The sequence below is a fragment of the Xiphias gladius genome, chromosome 15, assembly GCF_016859285.1.
Source record: "Xiphias gladius isolate SHS-SW01 ecotype Sanya breed wild chromosome 15, ASM1685928v1, whole genome shotgun sequence".
In the NCBI taxonomy this organism is placed as follows: domain Eukaryota; kingdom Metazoa; phylum Chordata; class Actinopteri; order Istiophoriformes; family Xiphiidae; genus Xiphias; species Xiphias gladius.
The window spans coordinates 16,964,236-16,984,458 of record NC_053414.1 but is presented as its reverse complement, the minus strand read 5'-3'; the positions used below and the strand labels follow the sequence as shown (position 1 = coordinate 16,984,458).

General features: G+C 40.1%; 1 protein-coding gene across 3 annotated transcripts; it reads left to right on the top strand.

Annotated features, from left to right (window-relative positions):
* The first annotated feature begins 1,023 nt into the window (after positions 1-1,023).
* wdr19 (WD repeat domain 19) lies at positions 1,024-20,182 on the top strand. Of its 3 annotated transcripts, XM_040145761.1 has the most exons (36): positions 1,024-1,155; positions 2,715-2,806; positions 2,926-2,991; positions 3,125-3,250; positions 3,462-3,577; positions 3,684-3,799; positions 4,000-4,080; positions 4,406-4,518; positions 4,622-4,795; positions 4,883-4,953; positions 5,061-5,233; positions 6,146-6,266; positions 6,368-6,474; positions 6,708-6,824; positions 7,482-7,637; positions 8,765-8,912; positions 9,063-9,276; positions 9,931-10,090; positions 10,221-10,331; positions 10,571-10,680; positions 10,775-10,832; positions 11,412-11,552; positions 11,738-11,820; positions 11,918-12,001; positions 12,088-12,234; positions 13,180-13,304; positions 13,491-13,600; positions 13,741-13,809; positions 14,005-14,082; positions 15,538-15,634; positions 15,732-15,856; positions 16,668-16,749; positions 16,900-17,050; positions 17,272-17,395; positions 17,519-17,595; positions 19,275-20,182. In XM_040145761.1, exons 1-36 carry the CDS (start codon positions 1,150-1,152, stop codon positions 19,387-19,389), a joined length of 4,044 nt encoding a protein of 1,347 aa, XP_040001695.1. In that variant the 5' UTR covers positions 1,024-1,149; the 3' UTR covers positions 19,390-20,182. The 3 variants fall into 3 exon arrangements, with proteins under 3 accessions (XP_040001695.1, XP_040001698.1, XP_040001696.1); XM_040145764.1 differs by lacking the exons at positions 15,538-15,634; positions 15,732-15,856; positions 16,668-16,749; ... (2 more) ...; positions 17,519-17,595; positions 19,275-20,182 and adding exons at positions 15,084-15,152; positions 15,334-15,460; XM_040145762.1 differs by lacking the exons at positions 15,538-15,634; positions 15,732-15,856; positions 16,668-16,749; ... (2 more) ...; positions 17,519-17,595; positions 19,275-20,182 and adding an exon at positions 15,084-15,460.
* Positions 20,183-20,223: the final 41 nt, after the last annotated feature.

Genomic DNA, 20,223 nt, shown 5'->3' with positions numbered 1-20,223 from the left:
ACAGTTACACCATTTATTTATAGTCTCACCACTGCAGCTTGTGTATGTTAACAAGCTAGAACTGGACCAACGCACCAGATGGGACCATATATAAAGTGAGTGCACGAAAAAGCTGCCTTGACAATAGAAAATATCAGTCCCAATATTTTCTGAGCTGACTCGATAAAACATGTAATACCTGTCTGAACTGTTATTAACCAGCTGCTTTCTCAGTTTATTGCAGTTGTTTACAGTACAGACTCCAGTCAGGAGCACTGGGACGGATGCATCTCCCACATCAGTGCCTGGGCTCTTACACTGTGTGCATAAAGCAACATATCTCCACAACAAACACAGCTGGTTGCACACTCAGAAATTATGTACACAGTGTAATACCTCAAGGCTCACTTTAAATGCCGCTCTTGAAGAGTTTTTTTCTAAAGAGAGAAGGAAACACTGAGAGAATTTCAAGCATCTTCTGCTGTCGCAGCTTCACAATCTGTTCATCTTAATTCCAGTGGAAGGAGTCTGCCCTCGTAAATCTCAAGTCTACATGATGTTCTGGCAGCGTCCGTCGACTGTGAAAGGAGCGATTTGCTCCAGGTTGTGAGGAAAATATCACAACAGACCTTTTTTTTTTTTTTTACAGCAGAAACCAGCAGGAAAAACACAGGTGTTCCTCACGACACGTCGGTTTCTCCAGTGCGACAGCGAGCCGGCGAGTACAACGCCAGGACCCTCAAACTGAAACAGCTCAATGGAATTAAGCCGTCATTCGTTTTGTTATTTACACCCGTGCTTTTCTTACTGTGACATGTCAACATGTCCTTTCAAAAGCTGGGAATTTCAGCCAGTGTCTCGCAATCATTAAATTCATAAGAGTGGACGCATTTTTTTTTTTTTTTTGGCTCTCTGCTTTCTTCAGTGTCCAATTCTGTGACCTAACTAAGACCTGTTGATCCCAAAGTATCTCTTAAGAAAAACACACCAACAACACACTCAGCTCTGCTTTAGCGGCTCCTCATTGGAGGATGACTGTTGCTATGACATCGCTCCTGCAGACGCTTCAGAGTGAAGCATTGTGGGATACACACAACAGCTATATCGAAGATGCTTTGAACAGACAAAAAAACGATTTAAAGTTTAAATAATTAACTAAATGTCACCAGGATGAAGGTTAGTACCAGCTAAGGATAGAAAATAAGAGCATTATTTCTGGTTTTATGATTTCGACGCTGATTTTGATGCACGAACGGGCTTCTAATAACTAGCTAGCTACTTTTTAAAGGTAGCCGTGATTAGCAAGGCAACTCCTGGAAATCAAGCTAACAGCTAATGTAATGGTAACGTTAGTTAACTAAACCAGATACTTTGTTGGCTATAGCGTCAACCAAAGTCAACTAACGAATTGCATTTCTAGATGTATTATCGAACACAGTTTTTCCAAATGTAAAGATAATCCATCCTATACGACCGTGTTATTTATAAAGACAACAGGAAAGTGTGCTGTTTGGCTAGCTAATGGGAAAAATCATTATAACACAGTTTGTTAAATTGGTAGCCTGCATTATTTAAACAACTAAGATAGTGCTAGCCGTGGTAACTGTCTGCTATTTGGCCGTGTAACAGTTTAAATAGCTTATATTTTAACCTTTTTGTTAAAATCTTAGTCCGTTTACCTACTTTCAGCTTCATAAATGAACTAAAATTAAAAGTAAGAAATGGGTTTAGGCTAATTGAATAAAATAAATTTTTGTCACACTTTATTGTATTTGAAATAGCCTATATATCTAGGTCAGTTTTACTGTTGCAGATAATACGTATTGTTTTGTAACAGGTGGTACTTCCACCATCTGTGTTACATACATAGCAATATACCTTTAACAGAACCAATTTTTGTAGTATTATTTAATGTACAAGCTTTTCAGTTTAAAAATATCTTTGATTGAAACCAGACTTTAGTTATTTTTGAGCTCTGAGAAGTTTGAACACAAAGGGTAGGCCAGACCCACTGTATGTTAAAGGAACACTTTAGCAAGTTGTTACTGCACTTCCATGAAGGTGAGGAACTAACAAGACAGGGAATAAAAAGAGTTGTCAAAACTGATGCAAGGGAGGCTGTGATACCCTGGCTCTAACTCCCTATTATTGATCAAACTCCAAAAATGCTGAATCCTAAACTTCCTATAATGCAACTTCACACTGTCTTTCATCACCTCTTTCCATCCCTGTTTGTGCCCATGTTTCTCAAACACCAAACCCCCATTTTGTAATGCACTCTTTCTGCTCAAAATTTACAGTTTCCAAGCCAAAATCATTTAACTAGTGTAAAGCCAAGGACAGAATGAGAATCAAAAGGAAAAAAGCAAACAAGAATGAATTCCAATTAGTTGAAGATAATTTCCAGTAAAAAAATTTGTGCGTTCACTGACGACAATCTTTACTTTCCCACATTTTATTTTTTGAATAGCAAATTTACGGTAACATTGCTTTAGGTTAATCAAAAATCCTGACATAAAGGGTGTTCAAAAGGTTGGAATGGAATGATCAAGAGCAGCCATTCCGTGAAAACCTAACATGAAGTAATCTTTCTCGGTAGGATGAGAGGAGACTTATTGAGTTTGGGAGTTATTTATATTCGTCCCGAGAAAACTATGAATGCCACTTTAATTTCACATACTTCTATATCTTTTTCCAAATAAAATTTACTTAAAAAGAAATCTTTTTGTCCACAGAACGTTTTCATTCTTGCTGACAAAGCCTGGGCGGGTTCTAGCCTACTGTATAAGTGGCAGAAAACCCTTGGTAACTACATCGCTGTTGCAGGGTGAGTAAACTGTTGTTGTAGAGAATGTAGCCCAATGAAAACATATAATAATCTACTTCCTTTTATACAAGGTTAACTTTAGCACAGAAGCTAAAATATGCATCATATTTCTAATACAGACAGGACAACTCAGTGAAAATATTTGATCGACACGGTCACAAGTGGACTGAACTCAACCTTCCAGGGTAAGTGTGAGAACATCTTTTTTGGCTCTGACTTTGTCAAATCAAAAAGGTTTAGATGATTACGTCTTGCTGTTCAAAAGTATTTTACAGTAAATTCCTTTCCAATTTATGTTCCTTCTCCTGTTTCCCCAAGGCGCTGTGTGGGTATTGACTGGGATAAGGATGGAGACATTTTGGCTGTGATAGCTGCAAAATCCAGCTCCATCTACCTCTGGGATGCCAGTGTCAATAAAACATCCCAGATAGACAGCGGAATGAGGTATAACACGAATGCATCACATTTCCGAAGAGGGAGAAGTTAGCGTTGGGAAAATTCTCAGATTTTAAAACAGATACAGCACATTCATAATTCCAATCCGTGAGGATCAAACAGAGCAACTATGTGTTTTTTAGACGACAATGGCAGGGAAATTATTGCTGTTCATTTCTAATACTCTGGGTTTGATTCCTGCTGTCATTTGTTGCAACAGAGATCAGATGTCCTTCATTTTGTGGTCAAAGACTGGCCCGTTGTTGGCAGTCGGGACAGTCAAAGGAAACCTGTTGATCTACAATCAGCAGACTTCACGCAAGATCCCTGTACTGGGTAATACACACACAACACAACTGCACGGACACTTGCTTATGGTTTTGTTGGTCTCTAGTCACTTCTGTATGTTGATTGTCTGTTCCTCTCTCTCCATACATGATAGGTAAACACACCAAAAAGATCACCTGTGGATGCTGGAGTACTCAGAATCTACTGGCTCTTGGAAGTGATGACAACACGCTGAGCATCAGCAATCATGAGGGGGACACCATCAGACAGGTAGTCGCACATGAGTGCATAACCACACAGAAGCACAAATATGTTAGCATTACCTTAGCCATGGCACTGAAGTTTTTACATCAGATTATGGCCATATCACTGTTGATATCAGAATGTACAGTATCACAAAGTAGAGGAGGAAGAATAAGCGAAAGAAGGATGTAAACTTTATTCAGTTCATCTTTCTGTTCTCTTGCTAGACAACACTTCGCGGTGAGCCTGCTGAAATTTACTTTTCCGTTATGAAGACAGATGAAAGGTCCGCTCAAGGAGAGAGCACTGTAAGTTTTCTGCTATTTCTCACTAACTTTCATTATCCACGTTCATCTTAAATGTACACTATGTAATTTTTAGATCACACATTTATTACGACATGTTCATATTCTAGTGTCTTGAGTTTAAGTGTCACCTGTTTACATTTGTCGACACAGGCCAAAATTATTCACCAGTGGCTACCTACTTTTATTGTGAAAACCTGCTAAATCTGTTAAAATTTGACACAGCCTGCATAAATTAAATAATTTGTTGATCTTGAAGAAAGAGATTTAGGATGCTCTAGTTATGTCTTTGAAAATGTTTACCTTCCTGCAACTATTGCTCGTTCAGGTGAGTGTGTCTGTGGACAAGAAGATACTGATGCTTTTCAATATCAACGACCCTGATAACCGGATAGAACTGACCTTCCAGCGTCCCTATGGAAACATTGTATCCTATCGCTGGTACTCACATGTCCAGGCACACCATTAATTACAGATATTGATTTATGACAGTGAGATATTTGTACTAAAGTTAATTTTCTCTCTCTCCGACTGTCACTTCCAGGTACGGTGATGGGTATATACTCATTGGCTTCTCCCATGGATATTTTGTGGTCATTTCCACACACATCAGGGAGATTGGAGAGGAGCTCTACCAGGCTCACAACCATAAAGATAGTCTTAACAGTGTGGCCATCTCACCGGCATTAAACAAGGCTGCCTCCTGCGGGGACAATAGGTACATACAAGCTTTCAAAAGGGACTGCACCTTCATTCTGTTTATTTGTTAGCATGAAAAACTAAAGCCATGTGTTTCTTGTTGTAGCATAAAGATCCACGAGCTGTCTGAGCTCAAAGATATCAGCAACGTAGTTCGGTTGGATGATGAGACTAAAGGTGAGAGATAGTCGTCTTTTCCAGACAAACTTCCAAAGGGCCATCTTGAATGTACCACTTTCTTCTCCCTCATCTACTACCCACACTCTCTCCTCCTCCTCCTCCAGGTCTGGACCAGCTGAGCTGGACAGATGACGGCCAGCTGTTGGCTGTTTCCACACAGAAAGGGACGCTCCATGTCTTCCTGACCAAGCTGCCCATTCTGGGTGACAGCTTTGGTACCCGGCTGGCCTACCTCACCTCCCTCCTGGAGGTCACCGTCTCCAACCAGGTGGAAGGGGTGAGGACACACACGCACACTCATACATAATAAATCTCAAACTAATTTTTTAGAGAGGGAGTGAATGAAGCCTTATAACAAGAAAGAATATGTAAAACTCTGTTAAGGCTGTTAAATTAGTTTTAACAAAAGCAAAAGGTTTCGAAGTTTTCTACACTGACAAGACAATTATGCCGATTTGTTGATGTTGGCCACAATATGGAGAATACCTGAACCCCATAGTATAGAATATCAACAGACAAATGCATTAGTTAATGAGGTGTCATCCAAATATATCACATACCAATTCTGTGAAAACCGGATAACATTCGATGGAGGAGTGGTTGAGGAGTGTTTTGCACATGTCACTGTTGGCAGAAATGGGCACGGTTATATGTATAGATCTATATAGAACCATAGAATCCAAAAAAGAAAAAACATTTTTTTACTTGTGCTCCTTACAATTCAGAGGACATGAATAAAAATGTTAAGTGCCTTATAAATGGCCACATATTGACCCTAAGGCAGTAAGTCAGTTATTCCTTGACCCATGACTCTCAAACAAATTTCATTGAAATCAGTTTTTGAGATATCCTGCTAACTGCCAAATATAGCCTAAAAGAAAATCTCTTTGGCAGAAATAATACATGTAAAATCATTACTAAGGTTGCAGAACCCATTAACCTAGTGTTCATGTTCTAAAAATATTTCTGTGACCCAGAAATAATTAATGATAGAGAAACATATTTGGACAATAGTAAGTGAGCTCAGGATCCAGGCTGATTGGAGGAAGGATGAATAAGAAATAAGAGTAATTAAAATGGTGAGATACAGTATGTAAAAGTGTGCTAGTTGTGTTTCTATCCTGCCGGGGGTAAATACTGCTGACCCCATTCAATATTAAATCTCCCTCTGATGCCCTGTGTTTTTCAGGAGACCCCTGTGGCCATAGAAGTGGACATAGAGCCCACTTTCATTGCAGTGGGACCGTACCATGTGGCTGTGGGGATGAACAACAGAGCCTGGTTCTACGCATTAGTAGATCAAGAACCTGGTGTGTGTGTGTGAAGTGTTATGTGGTGTTTGTAAAAATTAATTTATTCATGTAAATGTCTGTGCTCAAGTTTTACCGAACTGTTTTTGTGTATCGCTTAGGTTTTCACAAGCTAAAGGACATTGAGTATTTGGGGACAATAGCCAGCATGTGCCTTAACTCAGACTATGCAGCAGCGCTCTTTGAGGGCAAAGTACAGCTGCACATGGTGAGTCATCTGGTATCAGTACTTTGTTTTTCTTTTTATTGAGCAATAAAATGATCAACAAACAGGCTTCACCCTTTATTGTTATTGTGTAGCATGCATATACTACAAGTCTGTGTGTGTGTGTGTGTGTGTGTGTGTGTGTGTGTGTGTGTGTGTGTGTGTGTGTGTGTGTGTGTGTGTGTGTGTGTGTGTGTGTGTGTGTGTGTGTGTGTGTGTGTGTTTGTGTGTTTTAGATCGAAGGCAAAGACCATGAGGCAAAGAAACAGATGAAGTTGTTTCCAGATGATGACAGAAAAGGTCGGATCCTTTGCCACGCCCTCACCACTGACTTCCTGTACTATGGCACTGATGTAAGACTCAGCACAACCTCACCTCAGTCAGCCCACTCTGTGGCGGAATGGTCTTCATACACAGTGTGTATATATATATATATACTGTGTATAAAGACCATTCAGCCACAAAATTAAAACTGGTAACTGGTTTTACTGGTGTGGATGATTGGTGTAATTTCTGAATCAGAATGTTCCTTTCTTATATTTGATATGTACCAAACTATAAGTTGCTGTTTTCATCATCAAAGATCTGGAAATGCTGATTTTGAGTTGTCAGTCATCTAATCTCAGGTTCTTTTCCCTTTTATTTTTTTCAGTCTTTTCAGTCTTTTAAACTGAAGACAGGCAGTTATTGAAAACAATCTCTGAAAATTGTGGGTTTTATTACATGTTTCAGTTTTGTGGATTTAATGTGCTCAAAAACTTTGTGGACACATTCTCAAAGACAAAGACTAACTTTGGTCCATTTCCTCTCTTCCCTTTCATTAATCTTCTATCTTTCCTGATTTCCCCAAACTCTTGCTGTTCAATCTTTTGTGGTCTTCCATTTGTTCTCTTTTCATTATTTTCCCCATCTCCCTTTACCCCTACCTACTCCTTTTTTGGTAGCTATGCATTCCTAATTGTCTCTTTTTCTAATGGATGTTCTTATTTGTTTCTTTATCTTTTTCTCAGTCAGGTAATGTTGTATGTGTCTTGGTGGAGGACTGGGAGACTGTGAGCAGCTACAGCCACTCAGTTGGTGTGAGGAGAGTGTTCCCTGACCTAAATGGCACACGGCTGGTCTTCATCGATGATAAGAACGGCGGCTTCCTACTCTCCCCTGCAAATGTCAGTACAAATGGTTACTTGGTAAACCTATGAATACGCACAGCTGAAAATACAGTACACATACAGGGAGGTTTGCACTTCAATAAAAAACCAAAAAATTAAGCATTCAGTGATAAAATATCATGGTAAGAAGTGGTGTCTCTGAGTCTGAGCAAAAGTAGACACAGAATGTAGCTGCTAGGAGCCGCAATTATGCCAATTTACAGGGAGCACATCGAGGGCAACTTGCCGTCTGACCTAATCACCCTGCAACACTAATCTGAGATGTCACATTCTTTTTATGTTTGAATATTTTTTTACAGTGGGTCCGGGAAACTAGATGCTGGTGTTTGCTGGTGTGGACAAATATTGTGATCCCTCAAACAGAATTTTACGTGTTTTGATTACTTTTTCTTACCGTATGGAGAGCTGGACATTTGTCCAGTCGGCCTCCATATTCAATCGCTTTTGGGGAGGTGAAATAAAAGTATCCGGGAGGGCAATGTTGATAAGCGCTGCAAAATCATTTCCGGTAGTTACACTGCTGGAATTACTATAATCCGTGGAGACATCTATTTTTTCAAGTCTGGATTCGGCAGCAAAAGGTTTTCTCCTCAGTCGGCTGGTTCCTGAGGTGCATTGTCATCTTTCAGGACGGTCCTGTTGCCTTTATGCCTGTTTTTTTTAGCTCCTCGTATGTTTACTCTGGTTCGGATAAACGCAGTCGGCCACCACAGTGAAATGACTCATGCTCATAATAATCCAGGGCATAATTTGCAATCGCATTTAGGTTTTTTGAGTTTCCTCAGACGACAGTAAAAGCAGTGAAAGTCAGCCTCACATGTAAATAAACTGGTGTATGTGGTTGAATATGCAGGGTGATTAGGTCAGCCGGCAAGCAGCATCAGATGTAGATCCCTGTAAATGAGCCATAATGGCTGGTCCAGTGGGCGAATTTCTGTGTTTATTTTCAGTCAGGCTCAGAGACAAACGTTTGAAATGTTTTTTTGGAAAGATGTAGGATGCTCGTGGTTGCCCCAATATACGCTGTTTTGCGTGAGTCCTTGTTTTCCTAATCATTTTTTTATTACAACTAATCCTTTTTTGGTGTGTGTGTCTGTGTGTATGTTTGTTTCCATCCAAACCAGACAACAGACACCTGCTTTGAACTCCCCAACTTCTCTCCCACCATCACAGGAGTGTTGTGGGACAACTGGCATGCTGACAGAGGAGTGTTTGTAGCTTATGACAATGACAAGGTCTACACCTACGCCCTGCATAAAACCACCGTATACGGTAGGAAGATGCCACAGAGTGCAAAAATAAGGGTTCCAGCTGCATTGAAATACTCCTGTTGTCATAATCCTGTTCTGTAAAGGTAGCAGAGAGATAACAGGGATGATCTTTGAGACTTTATTTTCTTCTCTCTCATTCTGGCTTGCCCAGGCCCCAGAGTGGTGTTGGTGGGGAGCACCACGCTCCCCTTTTCTCAGAAGCCTTTGCTCTTGTACAATGGGGAACTGACTTGTCAGACAGCAAGTGGTAAGACCGGCGAAGTGGCTCTGAGCACACACTCCTTCCTCAAGCATTCAACCGGCACATCAACAGATTCACCGCAGGGGCTCAGCAAGCAGCTCACCCAGGCACTCATGCTCAAGAGGTCAGTTCAACTAGGGATCAGTTTTATACCTTGATAATGGACGGTTGAGCTGTAATGGCATTTTAAATTGTATTATAACACATAGAACACAAGAAAGCTCTGCATAGCCATTCAGTTAAGCTTGTGAAGCCAGAAAAGACATTGCTGACAGTTCATTTAATGAGTTTAGTAAAGTACAGTGCATAGTTTTTATACATTGCAAGGTCCATATTGGTTAGTTTGTTGTTAAAATATCTTGCTACCCAGGATGACAGTAATATTGCTTTTGGTAGTCCACAAATTAATGTTGTTGTGTAAATAGACATTTATTGAATCAGTTCCAGTTACTGAATGTTCTAAGAAAAAAGTACAGATATAATGTGTTTAGAGGGATATGTCTAAATCTGTTTACAAACTTTTGAAAATGCAAAAAAAAATAAAAGTTAAGAAAAATAATAATACCACAGTTATTAAAGTACAATGTGTGCAAAATTATGGGTTTTAGTAACCATACCGTATATGAAATATATATAAACAAAAGTAATACATTGTTTTTGGTCATTTTTTAGTTTTGTTTTCCTTTTTGTTTGTTTTGGTTTCATCATATGTGCCTCTCTTACGACACCTTCAAATTTTCTGTGTGTGGTTGTGGTTGTGGTTGTGGTTCCTGTCCAGGTTCCATGAAGCCTTGGATCTGTGCAAGTCTGCAGGCGGTGACGCAAACTGGGCAGAGTTAGGCAAAGCCTGTCTGGTCCACATGGAGATCGATCTGGCCATCCAGGTCTACCGCATGAGTGGCAATGTGGGCATGGTCCTGTCACTGCAGAGCATCCAGGTACAAAACACACAAGGGTTTTATATATCACACACTCCGCATAAAAGACAATGCTGCCGTCTATTTTGACACAATATTCTTCCTCTCTCCTTATCTCTCTCTCTTCTTCTCTGACTTTCCCTCTGTCCAGGGTACAGAGGACATGAATTTACTGGCAGGACACTTGGCCATGTTTCTAGGTGACTACAACCTGGCTCAGGACCTCTATCTGTCCTCCAACTGCCCAATTGCTGCTTTGGAGGTGTGCTTGTGTTTGTGTATATGTGTAAGAGACCACGGCTGATTGCTTGTGCTTTAATCGGGTATGTCCTGTAGTAAAACGGGTTAAGTAATTCCTTACAGTTTGTGTGTGTGTGTGTGTGTGTGTGTGTGTGTGTGTGTGTGTGTGTGTGTGTGTGTGTGTGTGTGTGTGTGTGTGTGTGTGTGTGTGTGTGTGTGTGTGTGTGTGTGTGTGTGTGTGTGTGTGTGTGTGTGTTTTAGATGAGGAGAGACCTGCTGCACTGGGACAGCGCTCTTATGTTAGCAAAGAGGCTAGCAGAAGACCAGATTCCTTTTATATCCAAAGAATATGCCGTCCACCTGGAGTTTATGTAAGTGTATATACACAACACACATATACTAGATAGCATTCAGTATACTTGATCTGCCTACACTGTATCTAAACCTCTTTTCCTCTCTTCGTAGTGGGGACTATGTGAATGCATTGGCACACTATGAAAAAGGCATGACCCACAATAATAAAGTAAGTGCAATATCTTGTATTTGAACTCATCTTTCAACAGTAATAATAGTATAAGAAGTTTAAAAATGCCAACTTTTTGACTATGCTTAACCTATGTGACCCCACTAGATGTCAGTCTGTTAATTACACATACTCCCGAATGTATTATAGTGATTGTTTTGAAATATGGCAGCATCTAATTATTTGCTGACGTGGTTTAGTTTACATACACCCTGCAGTTAGGATAAGTAGCAGATGTAGGGGAAAGAATGGTAACTTGACCACTGAAGATATATCACTTCGTTTTAGACATTAAAATCTATCTCATATTTGATATGTAATGACATATCCAGCCAATAGTGTCAGATACTTCCTAGCTTCCACACTTTGTTGTCCTTTCCGCTCTGTCCTTGTATTAAAAAAAGATTTAAAGACAAGTACCTAGATCCTTTCAGGTTCTCTTCTTAGGATTTTTGGATTTGAACAAGCAGTCCGAATAAAGGTGATGATAATGAAATAACTGAAATTTTACTTACTTTGAAGTTTCCTCCCTCTATTTCCCTCACCTTCAACCATCTTTCCTTCACTGTGCACTTCCAGGAGCATGACGAATTGTGCCAAGCAGGTGTAGCCAGGATGTCCATCAGGATGGGTGACATCAGGAGAGGAGCTGCCCAGGCAATACAGCACCCAAGCAGAGTCCTCAAGAAGGAATGTGGAGCCATACTGGAGAGCATGAAGGTAGAGCGACAGACTCATCTCTTTCTTCTTGTAAATTATGTTTTGCTAATTTCCCATAATATACTTTAGTGGTAGATTACAGTCATCTGATGAGTGTCTTTCTTGTGCAGCGCAGAAAGTGTCTGAGCGTCAGATGTTTTTGAATGTCTTCTTGTTCTTCTATGTTTTTCTTTTATTTCTTACAGCAATTCTCAGAAGCTGCTCAGCTCTATGAGAAAGGCCAGTATTATGACAAGGCTGCATCCGTCTACATTCGTTGCAAGAACTGGTGAGGCAAACACCAGCCCACACAAGCACACAGACCCTCAGGTTTTTCTCCTTCTTTATGTTATTCTGCTTTTTTTTTTTTTTTACTCCATACTTAGGGCGAAGGTGGGAGAGCTGCTCCCACATGTTTCCTCTCCCAAGATCCACCTGCAGTATGCAAAGGCCAAAGAGGCGGATGGCAAGTAGGTTCTTACTCTGAATGCATCCCCATCGAAGACAGTTGAATCATTCAAAGAGAAGCTGATGTAATGTGTACTGTGTGCACCAGGTATAAGGACGCAGCACGGGCCTATGAGAGTGCAAAAGACTGGGACAACGTGATCCGAGTGCTGCTGGACCACCTGAACAACCCAGAGGATGCTGTTCGCATCGTCAGGGAGACGCAGAGCATCGACGGAGCAAAGATGGTTGCCAGGTAGGAAAAAGGAGAGCACGGGCGTACACACACACACACACACAACAGTTTTGCAAGAGTAATTAGTTTTTTCTTCCGACCCCCTACATCTCTTTACTCTACATTTTCTAACATGAACCCTCATGTTTACCTCAACCAAGACTAAATTCTAATTCCAATTTTAACTAAAAATCTAAATCTAAAAATAAGTTGATGAAGCAGGAGGGCCGGCTCACACAGTTATTTTAATCTTTATTCTTATTTGGTCTCTTGGTCTCTTCTTCAATATGTTGTACAGCCATAGCCGCACTTGTCAAACCCCATGGTTGTCACCCACCGGAAATATGACACAACCAGTGAAGTCTATAACAGTTCAAAGAAAGACGTTCCTTAGACATCGGAACACACAAAATAAGAAATCGCACAATAGCATCTCTATTTCCATGTTCTACCATTTTACCTGCACATTACTGTGTTATCATCATTTCTTTTAGTGTCGACCTCACCAGACTGAATTCCACAGACTGGATGCTGTTGCTCTATTATATTGTGTCTTATCAGAACTAATCCTTTCTCGGGCTGCACTATTGCATATTTACACTGTTCATTATTTTTAGATTGTTTGGGCTGTAAAATGTCACAAAACAGTTTTGACATCTTCAAATTGCTTGTTTTGACTGACTAGCAGTCCAGTACTCAAACAACACAAAGATATTCAATTCACAATAATATAAAACACAGAAAAGCTGAAAATCTGCCCATTTTTAGAAGCTGGAACAAGTTCATGTTTGGATTTTTGAGTGATAAATTATTTAAACAATTAATCGATTATCAAAATCGTTGCTGCTGAATTTCCTGTCAGTTGACTGAAGGTTTTATCAAATAATCCTTTCAGCTCCAGTTCTTTCTCTGTGCTATTTTTTGTATTTCTGCAATAGACTTTTAACATATGTTTGCGTGTCTCAGGTTCTTCCTGCGGTTGAACGACTACGGCTCAGCCATCCACTTCCTGGTTCTGTCTCAATGCAATGATGAAGCTTTCCAGCTGGCACAGCAGCACGGACAGATGGAGGTCTATGCAGACATCATCGGTCAGTTTGTGTGGGAATGTGTGTGTATAGAGCATATGGACATTTAAAAGTTCGATACAAATATTCCAAGTGCGTGTGACATTATTTCCTGTTGCACTATTTGCTGGTGGCCCAAACTGTTTTCTATCAAATAAATGGTCTATAAGTTGAATATTAATTGCATGACTGCCTGTGTGTGTTCATCAGGCTCTGAGGCAACGCAGGAGGATTACCAGAGCATTGCTCTCTACTTTGAGGGAGAGAAGAAACACCTGCAGGCTGGCAAGTTCTTTCAGAAGTGTGGGCAGTACAGCAGAGTAAGAACTCTCTGCTATGAGTTCGTTTATTTACTCAATTTTTTTTATTACCTTCATAATTTATTTTAATTACCAGTTACTAACCGAGACGTTGACTCACTCTGTCAGTTTTTTCTTTCTTTCTGTCCACCGTCTCTCAGGCCCTGAAACACTTCCTGAAGTGTCCCAACACAGATGACAACCTGGCAGTCGAGATGGCTATTGAGACGGTGAGAGCTGCGCCTGTGTCAAACTGAATATGCCTGTGCACATACAAAATGAAGTAGGCATTCAGTTAACTGTTTTTAAATGGTGTGTGTGTGTGTGTGTGTGTGTGTGTGTGTGTGTGTGTGTGTGTGTGTGTGTGTGTGTGTGTGTGTGTGTGTGTGTGTGTGTGTGTGTGTGTGTGCGGGCGCGCACTCCAGGTGGGTCAGGCCAAAGACCGCTCTTTGACCAGTCAGCTGATAGATTACCTGATGGGGGAGAGCGATGGTATGCCCAAGGTAATCAATGTACCTGGAGCCTTCTCCCTTTCTTTTGACTCAATGACTGTGACTTTCCGAGCTTACTGATTTTGTTGTGACATTACCAGTATTCACTTATTGTTGTATACATTTATGTTTTTGGTGCATATATCACTCGTTCTCCCTCTGGCTGTCCCTCCCGATCCTCGTCTGGTGCTTGTGTATCACATTGCCCTGTTCTGAAATTTGATAGATTCTGTCCATTCATGTGGGAACTGGAAGTGTGAGACTGACATAAACAACTTTCACTCTAAAAAAAAAAAAAAAAAAAAAGTAAAATTTGAAGAGAAAGCATATTTTCAGTTGCTCTGTGTCTCAAGTCCGATAAGGAACTATTCACAAATCTTGTATTTCTAAACAGTAATGCACATTGTGCCAACAGATCTGGGGTCAGAGAGCTAGTAGGAGTTCACAGTTTTAGAAAGGTGATTGTATGAAAGGCAGTTGGGCTGTTACATACAGTATGTGTTTATATGTGTTTGTGTGTCATAGGTAATGTGGATCCTTGTGAGTATCTCTGAGAACCTGCCTAGTGGCATTGATGGAATAAAATGTTCAGTGCTGCTGTCGTGTGGCAGTAGGGCATCAGTGTTTCCCTTAAACTGTGAGGTAAAGGAACAGGAACAGTCGCTCGTATTTGTTAGATGACTGAATGTCAAAGAGAAAGAGTGAGGACCAGCTTTACTCATTTTGAACTGCTTCAATACCGTTCCTGATGAATTCTGTGCCCAGAGATGTTTTACCAATCAAACGGGCAATGTCCTGGAAGAGCAGTTTTCCTGTTATTTGAATATAACCAGCGAAGTGCGCTTCTTTAAATATGCATTTGAAGGCCCTGAAAACCAAATTTTCTCCCTCAGCTTCGTGCTCTGAGTAGCGGGGTCCTACATGAATGGTTTTCTGCCAGAGTTAGAACAGATTTAGTTATTTCACAGGAGACATTTCTATCTGTTTTGTTTTGTCTGTGTTCTTCTCACTAGTTTGAAGTGGACGAGTCTCAGCAAATGTGATCACACCCACACACGCTTCAAAAGAGGAAGATTAGCTGAGTTTTGTTAAACTTTTGTCCAAATTTTAACTTTTTTATTTTAACTGTTGTTGTTATTTAGTCATGAATATCCACTGAGAAAAACTCAAGACTTAAAACTAAAATCAGCGTCAACGCTATTGATTTCCTTTGAGTTTGCTAATTTCAGACACTGAACTGCAGCTTGCACTCTCCACTTTCAGAATACATCTACAGGTATTAGAGATCACCAGTCCCAGATTGTGTCATAGGTTCTTACGGTAAATCAGACTCTAGATGTTGAGCACAAAGTGAATGAAAGCTGCAGCACTGTTTTACCCCCTGCATTCAGGTATGTAAATCTGGCCCTGAGTGACACCGTTGTCTAACATGGTGATGGTTAGTTGACCTTTCTTTCCTCTTCCCAGGACGCCAAGTACCTCTTCCGTCTCTACATGGCCCTGCAGCAGTACAGGGAGGCTGCTCGCACCGCCATCATCATCGCCAGAGAAGAGCAGTGTGCAGGTACAAGCAACTCTGTACCAATACAAGCAACATAATACATGTGATAAAACCGTACTCATGTTTTTCTTTCCACTGTATTTTGACGTGTGTCCCACAGGGAACTACCGTAACGCCCATGACGTGCTGTTCAGCATGTACACGGAGCTGCAGGCCCAGAAGATTAAGATCCCTGCTGAGATGGCAACCAATCTGATGATCCTCCACTCCTACCTACTGGTGAAGGTCAGGACGGCTGAAATCGATCACACACCTGCGATGTGTTAGCTCACAGTAGGGGAATAATCTCTTAGCAACACTAAAAGGCCTACACGAAAGAAATTACATCTGTAATCTGTAATTATTTCAGAATTATCAACACAAAGCGATCAGTCAAACTGCTGCTGGTGACCTGGAGTTGGGACTGGTATAGTGCCAGAACATGATCATCAAGTACATCTTGAGCTTGATTCTTGCAGGAACAAACCTAAAGTCCAGAGCCCATTTTTCCATTTCATTTTTTAAAAATAGAAGACTATAAGAGATCTCACGCATACGATACAAAATCTAAAAATTAAGACAATTTTCTCATAATTATGACTTAAAATCATTATTTTTAATCATGACTTATACATAAAGTTGTATGCAAAAGTTAGACTCATAACTAAACTTTAGCCACATGCCACAATGTTTTCTATTTTTTTAAGTTCACGAGATAAAAAGTAACAGTGCATTAACGTCTGAAGAAAGGCTCATTTTTTTAATGTTTGTTTGCGGCCCAAACTACAACATAGAACTGTAAGTCATGATTACAAAGGCCAAAATACACACAAATAAAATAAGAAAAACCAAGAAAGCTTCTGGCACAGCAACCAGTTAAGCACAGTGTATGACGTAATGAGAACTGATGTTGCTTTTCTGAATGGATCCTATGTTAAAGGGTTTGTAAAGCATTATGGGCAAGTCAGTTTAAATGTTAGAGGACAAGGCGACTCCATCTTAACATTACGTGTGTGAGTAGTGTTCTTGACTTTGTGAACGGTGTGTTTTCATGTAGATCCATGTGAAGAGAGGAGACCACCTAAAAGGGGCACGCATGCTCATTCGTGTCAGCAACAATATCAGCAAGTTTCCTGCACGTGAGTCAACACAGAAAAATCCCCTTTTCCCAACACTAATGTGTCGTGAAGTAAACGCGAAAACAAGTGTGTGAATTTAAAAAGATGTTCACTAGAAGTCTCATCTGTGTGTGTGTGTGTGTGTGTGTGTGTGTGTGTGTGTGTGTGTAGATGTTGTTCCCATTCTGACGTCAGCGGTCATTGAATGTCACCGCGCTGGACTGAAGAACTCAGCCTTCAGCTTTGCTGCCATGCTGATGAGACCAGAGTACCGAAACGAGATCGACCCAAAGTACAGGAAGAAGATTGAGGCTATGGTTCGGTGAGTGACGAATGTCCGTATCTCTTCTTCACTACTATTTATTTGAATTTTGCCTCATGCTAAAATTTTCCAGACTCCCTCTCCTGCTCTTCCTGACCTCTCTCCTTCTCCACATCTATACTTCTCTCCTCATTTGTCTGATTCTGTCCTTCTTCATCCCCTGCTTTACCCTACACTGCCTCTGAATCCTTTTCTTCACTCCATGTGTGTCCACACCACAGACGTCCGGATACATCGGAGCTGGAGGAGGAAACAACCCCGTGTCCCTTCTGTGGCTTCCAGCTACCACAGAACGAACTGCTGTGTATTTCCTGCAAGAACAACCTGCCCTACTGCATTGCCACGGTACAAACACCAGATGACACTATGACTTGCTTATTCACCGAGTGTGGTTATGAAAAAAAGAAAAGTTGGCACTACACTGGTGTTTTTATCATTTGATCTTTGTTCCCTTTCGGTTTTCCTCAGGGTCGTCACATGCTGAAAGAAGACTGGTCTGTGTGTCCTCACTGTGAATTTCCCGCTCTCTACTCGCAGTTCATTCTGTAAGTGACATGCAAACATGCATAAACATGCACCAGCTGAAGTCTTCAGGTAGTTAAGTGAACCTCCAACAAATTCGTGTTTATCTAAAATGATAGAAATAGTAGTGTGATATCAAGATAAAAACCATTTTGTCATCAAAAAGACAAAACGTGCTGGTTTGATCTCAGGATTACAAAAAAATGTTTTTTTCCTGTTTTTTCCAGGGAATTCTGGTCATACGGTTTTTTTGTAGACTGTTACATAGTTGACCAAGTTTGAAAATCCAGAAAATGTCTGGATGTCTCTTTTCATAATCCTGTGTTGGCACAGTTTCTTATTAGTGATGCTTTGCCTGTTTACACTGCAGTCATTGGCTATGAATTTTTATATTAATACATCTGGCATACGTGTGTCTGGTATATTCTGAAGAAAGGATTTTTATACAGGCTAATGTTCTTAATATAATAGCAGTGTTTTTGTGCTCCTTGTACAGATGTCAAACAGCAGAAATTTCATGCTAAAGTTACTTTTTGACTTTTTGATTCTAATTTTACATGTTTGAAGGAGGCTTCTATGCTTTCAACCTGTGCTGGCGGATGATGCTTTGGGACACTCACTGTTCATTTATCACTGCCTGTGGAGCTAACTTTGTATGGCCTGTGTTATTCTTATCACTGCTAGGTGGCCATGGTATCAGCATGATAATATGCTCCAAGGTGTTCTCCACTTTTTGATTCCACGTTGAGCATACCTTTGTATATGAGACACCCCCGCTTACTTAAAGTGGAACTCTGCAGATTTGACACATCAAAGACTGTTAAACGCGTTGGGGAGTACTACTGCATACGTGAAAAAAGTTGTACGAGTTGCCTCGTGGGTAATGTAGGCGCCAGGTTTTGACAATGGACAAGAACACGTTGAATAGTAGATATATATAGTAGATAGTAGATATCAACTCTGGTTCTGCTGAATTGATTTTGGTCCTTTTTTTTTTCTTTTTAACCCCCCAGCGCTAAATCAGTGGAGTACTGTTTTAATGTGCCGGCTTTATGGTTCCACACACAGCATATTATTATTATTATTAATACACTTATACTGAAAAATATATAGGCTTAGGCACTTAATTCAGATAGAATTTTTTTTCCACATTTTTGACATTATGTCCAGTTTTGTTGATAACTTCTGGAAACAAGCAGCCAGCAGTTGCTGGACTAGCATAAATTTTCCATTCCAAATTAAAGGACTAGATTGACATTCTGGAAAAAGCGCTTATCTGCCGAGAGTTAGAAGAAATAATCAATACATACCGGGAAGTCATTGTGCCAAACCAAGAAATAGTTACAGCACCTAACTAAGACCTCAGCTTGTTTTTACACTTTGGTTTTTGTACAACAGACGTGTCAATTAGTGAACTTTAGAGGAGCTGGTAGGCAGATTCTGTTACCTTTGGACAGAGCCAGGCTAGCGGTTTCCCCCCGTTTAGTCTGTATACTAGGCTAGGATAAGCTAAGGGTCTCCCCCCGGCTGCAGCTTCATGCATAGCGTTCAGCCATTAGAGTGGTACCGATCTTCTCATCTAACGCTCCGCCATAAGGTGAATAAGTGCGTTTCCCGAAACATCTCACTATTCCAGTATAAGCACTGGTGAATTTCTTATTCATCGTCACATTGACAAATCTACACCAAACTGTTTTTTCAGGTTGCTGGAGATGGAGACAGTGTGTCCCATGTGCTCTGAGACTCTGAGTGTCAAACAGGTGAAGAAGATCTCTGATTGTTCCAAATACCTGCAGACTGATGAACTGGATCAATGAGGGAAAAGATGTGTTTAAATTACATAAATTATATATTTTGGATGGAATTTATGCAGCTTTTAGTTTTATATGACAAACAGTTTCAAAGATTAAAAGGAAACTTGATATCAACCAAAAGACAATAAAGCAAATAAAAAGTGATTTATATTCAGGTGAAATTGTATGTCATGTGTAATAAAACCTTTTTTCACCCTTTATCCATGTTTGTTAAAATCAGTTTGTCTTTTTTGTTTTTTTATAAGATCAAGTGAATTTTGAATAACCATTATAAACTGAGCGGCTTAAGATACATCGAGCGTGAAGCGATATTTCTGTACCAGTGAATATTTGTAAGATTAGCATGATTTATCTTTTTCAGTTTTATTTTTTAAGTCAGTTCTGCAACTAATGACAGTTTAATATCAAATGATTGGCCGTATTTTCTCTATTAATCAGTTGGTCTATAACATAAAAAGAAAATATGGAAAATCGTCATAAAATCATAAATTCCAGAAGCCCGAGCCAACATTTAAATGTCGTTTAAATCCGACCAACAATTCAAAACCTAATAATATTCAGTTTACTATGAAAAGACTAAGGAAACAAGTAAATATTAACATTTTAGAGGCTGAAAACTTGAAATGTTTAATCGACTATAAAAATTGTTGAGGATTTATTTTTTGTCTATGGCTTAGTTGGTGTAACGTTTCAACTCTACTCGGGGTGACAATGCTGGGACATCACTGTCCTCTATAATTTCTGATTATTTAGTGACATATTGTTTAGATTTGCTTTGTTGCAGTTTATAAGTAGTATCAGTATTATGGGACATCCTTGTGCTGAATACAGTTTTGT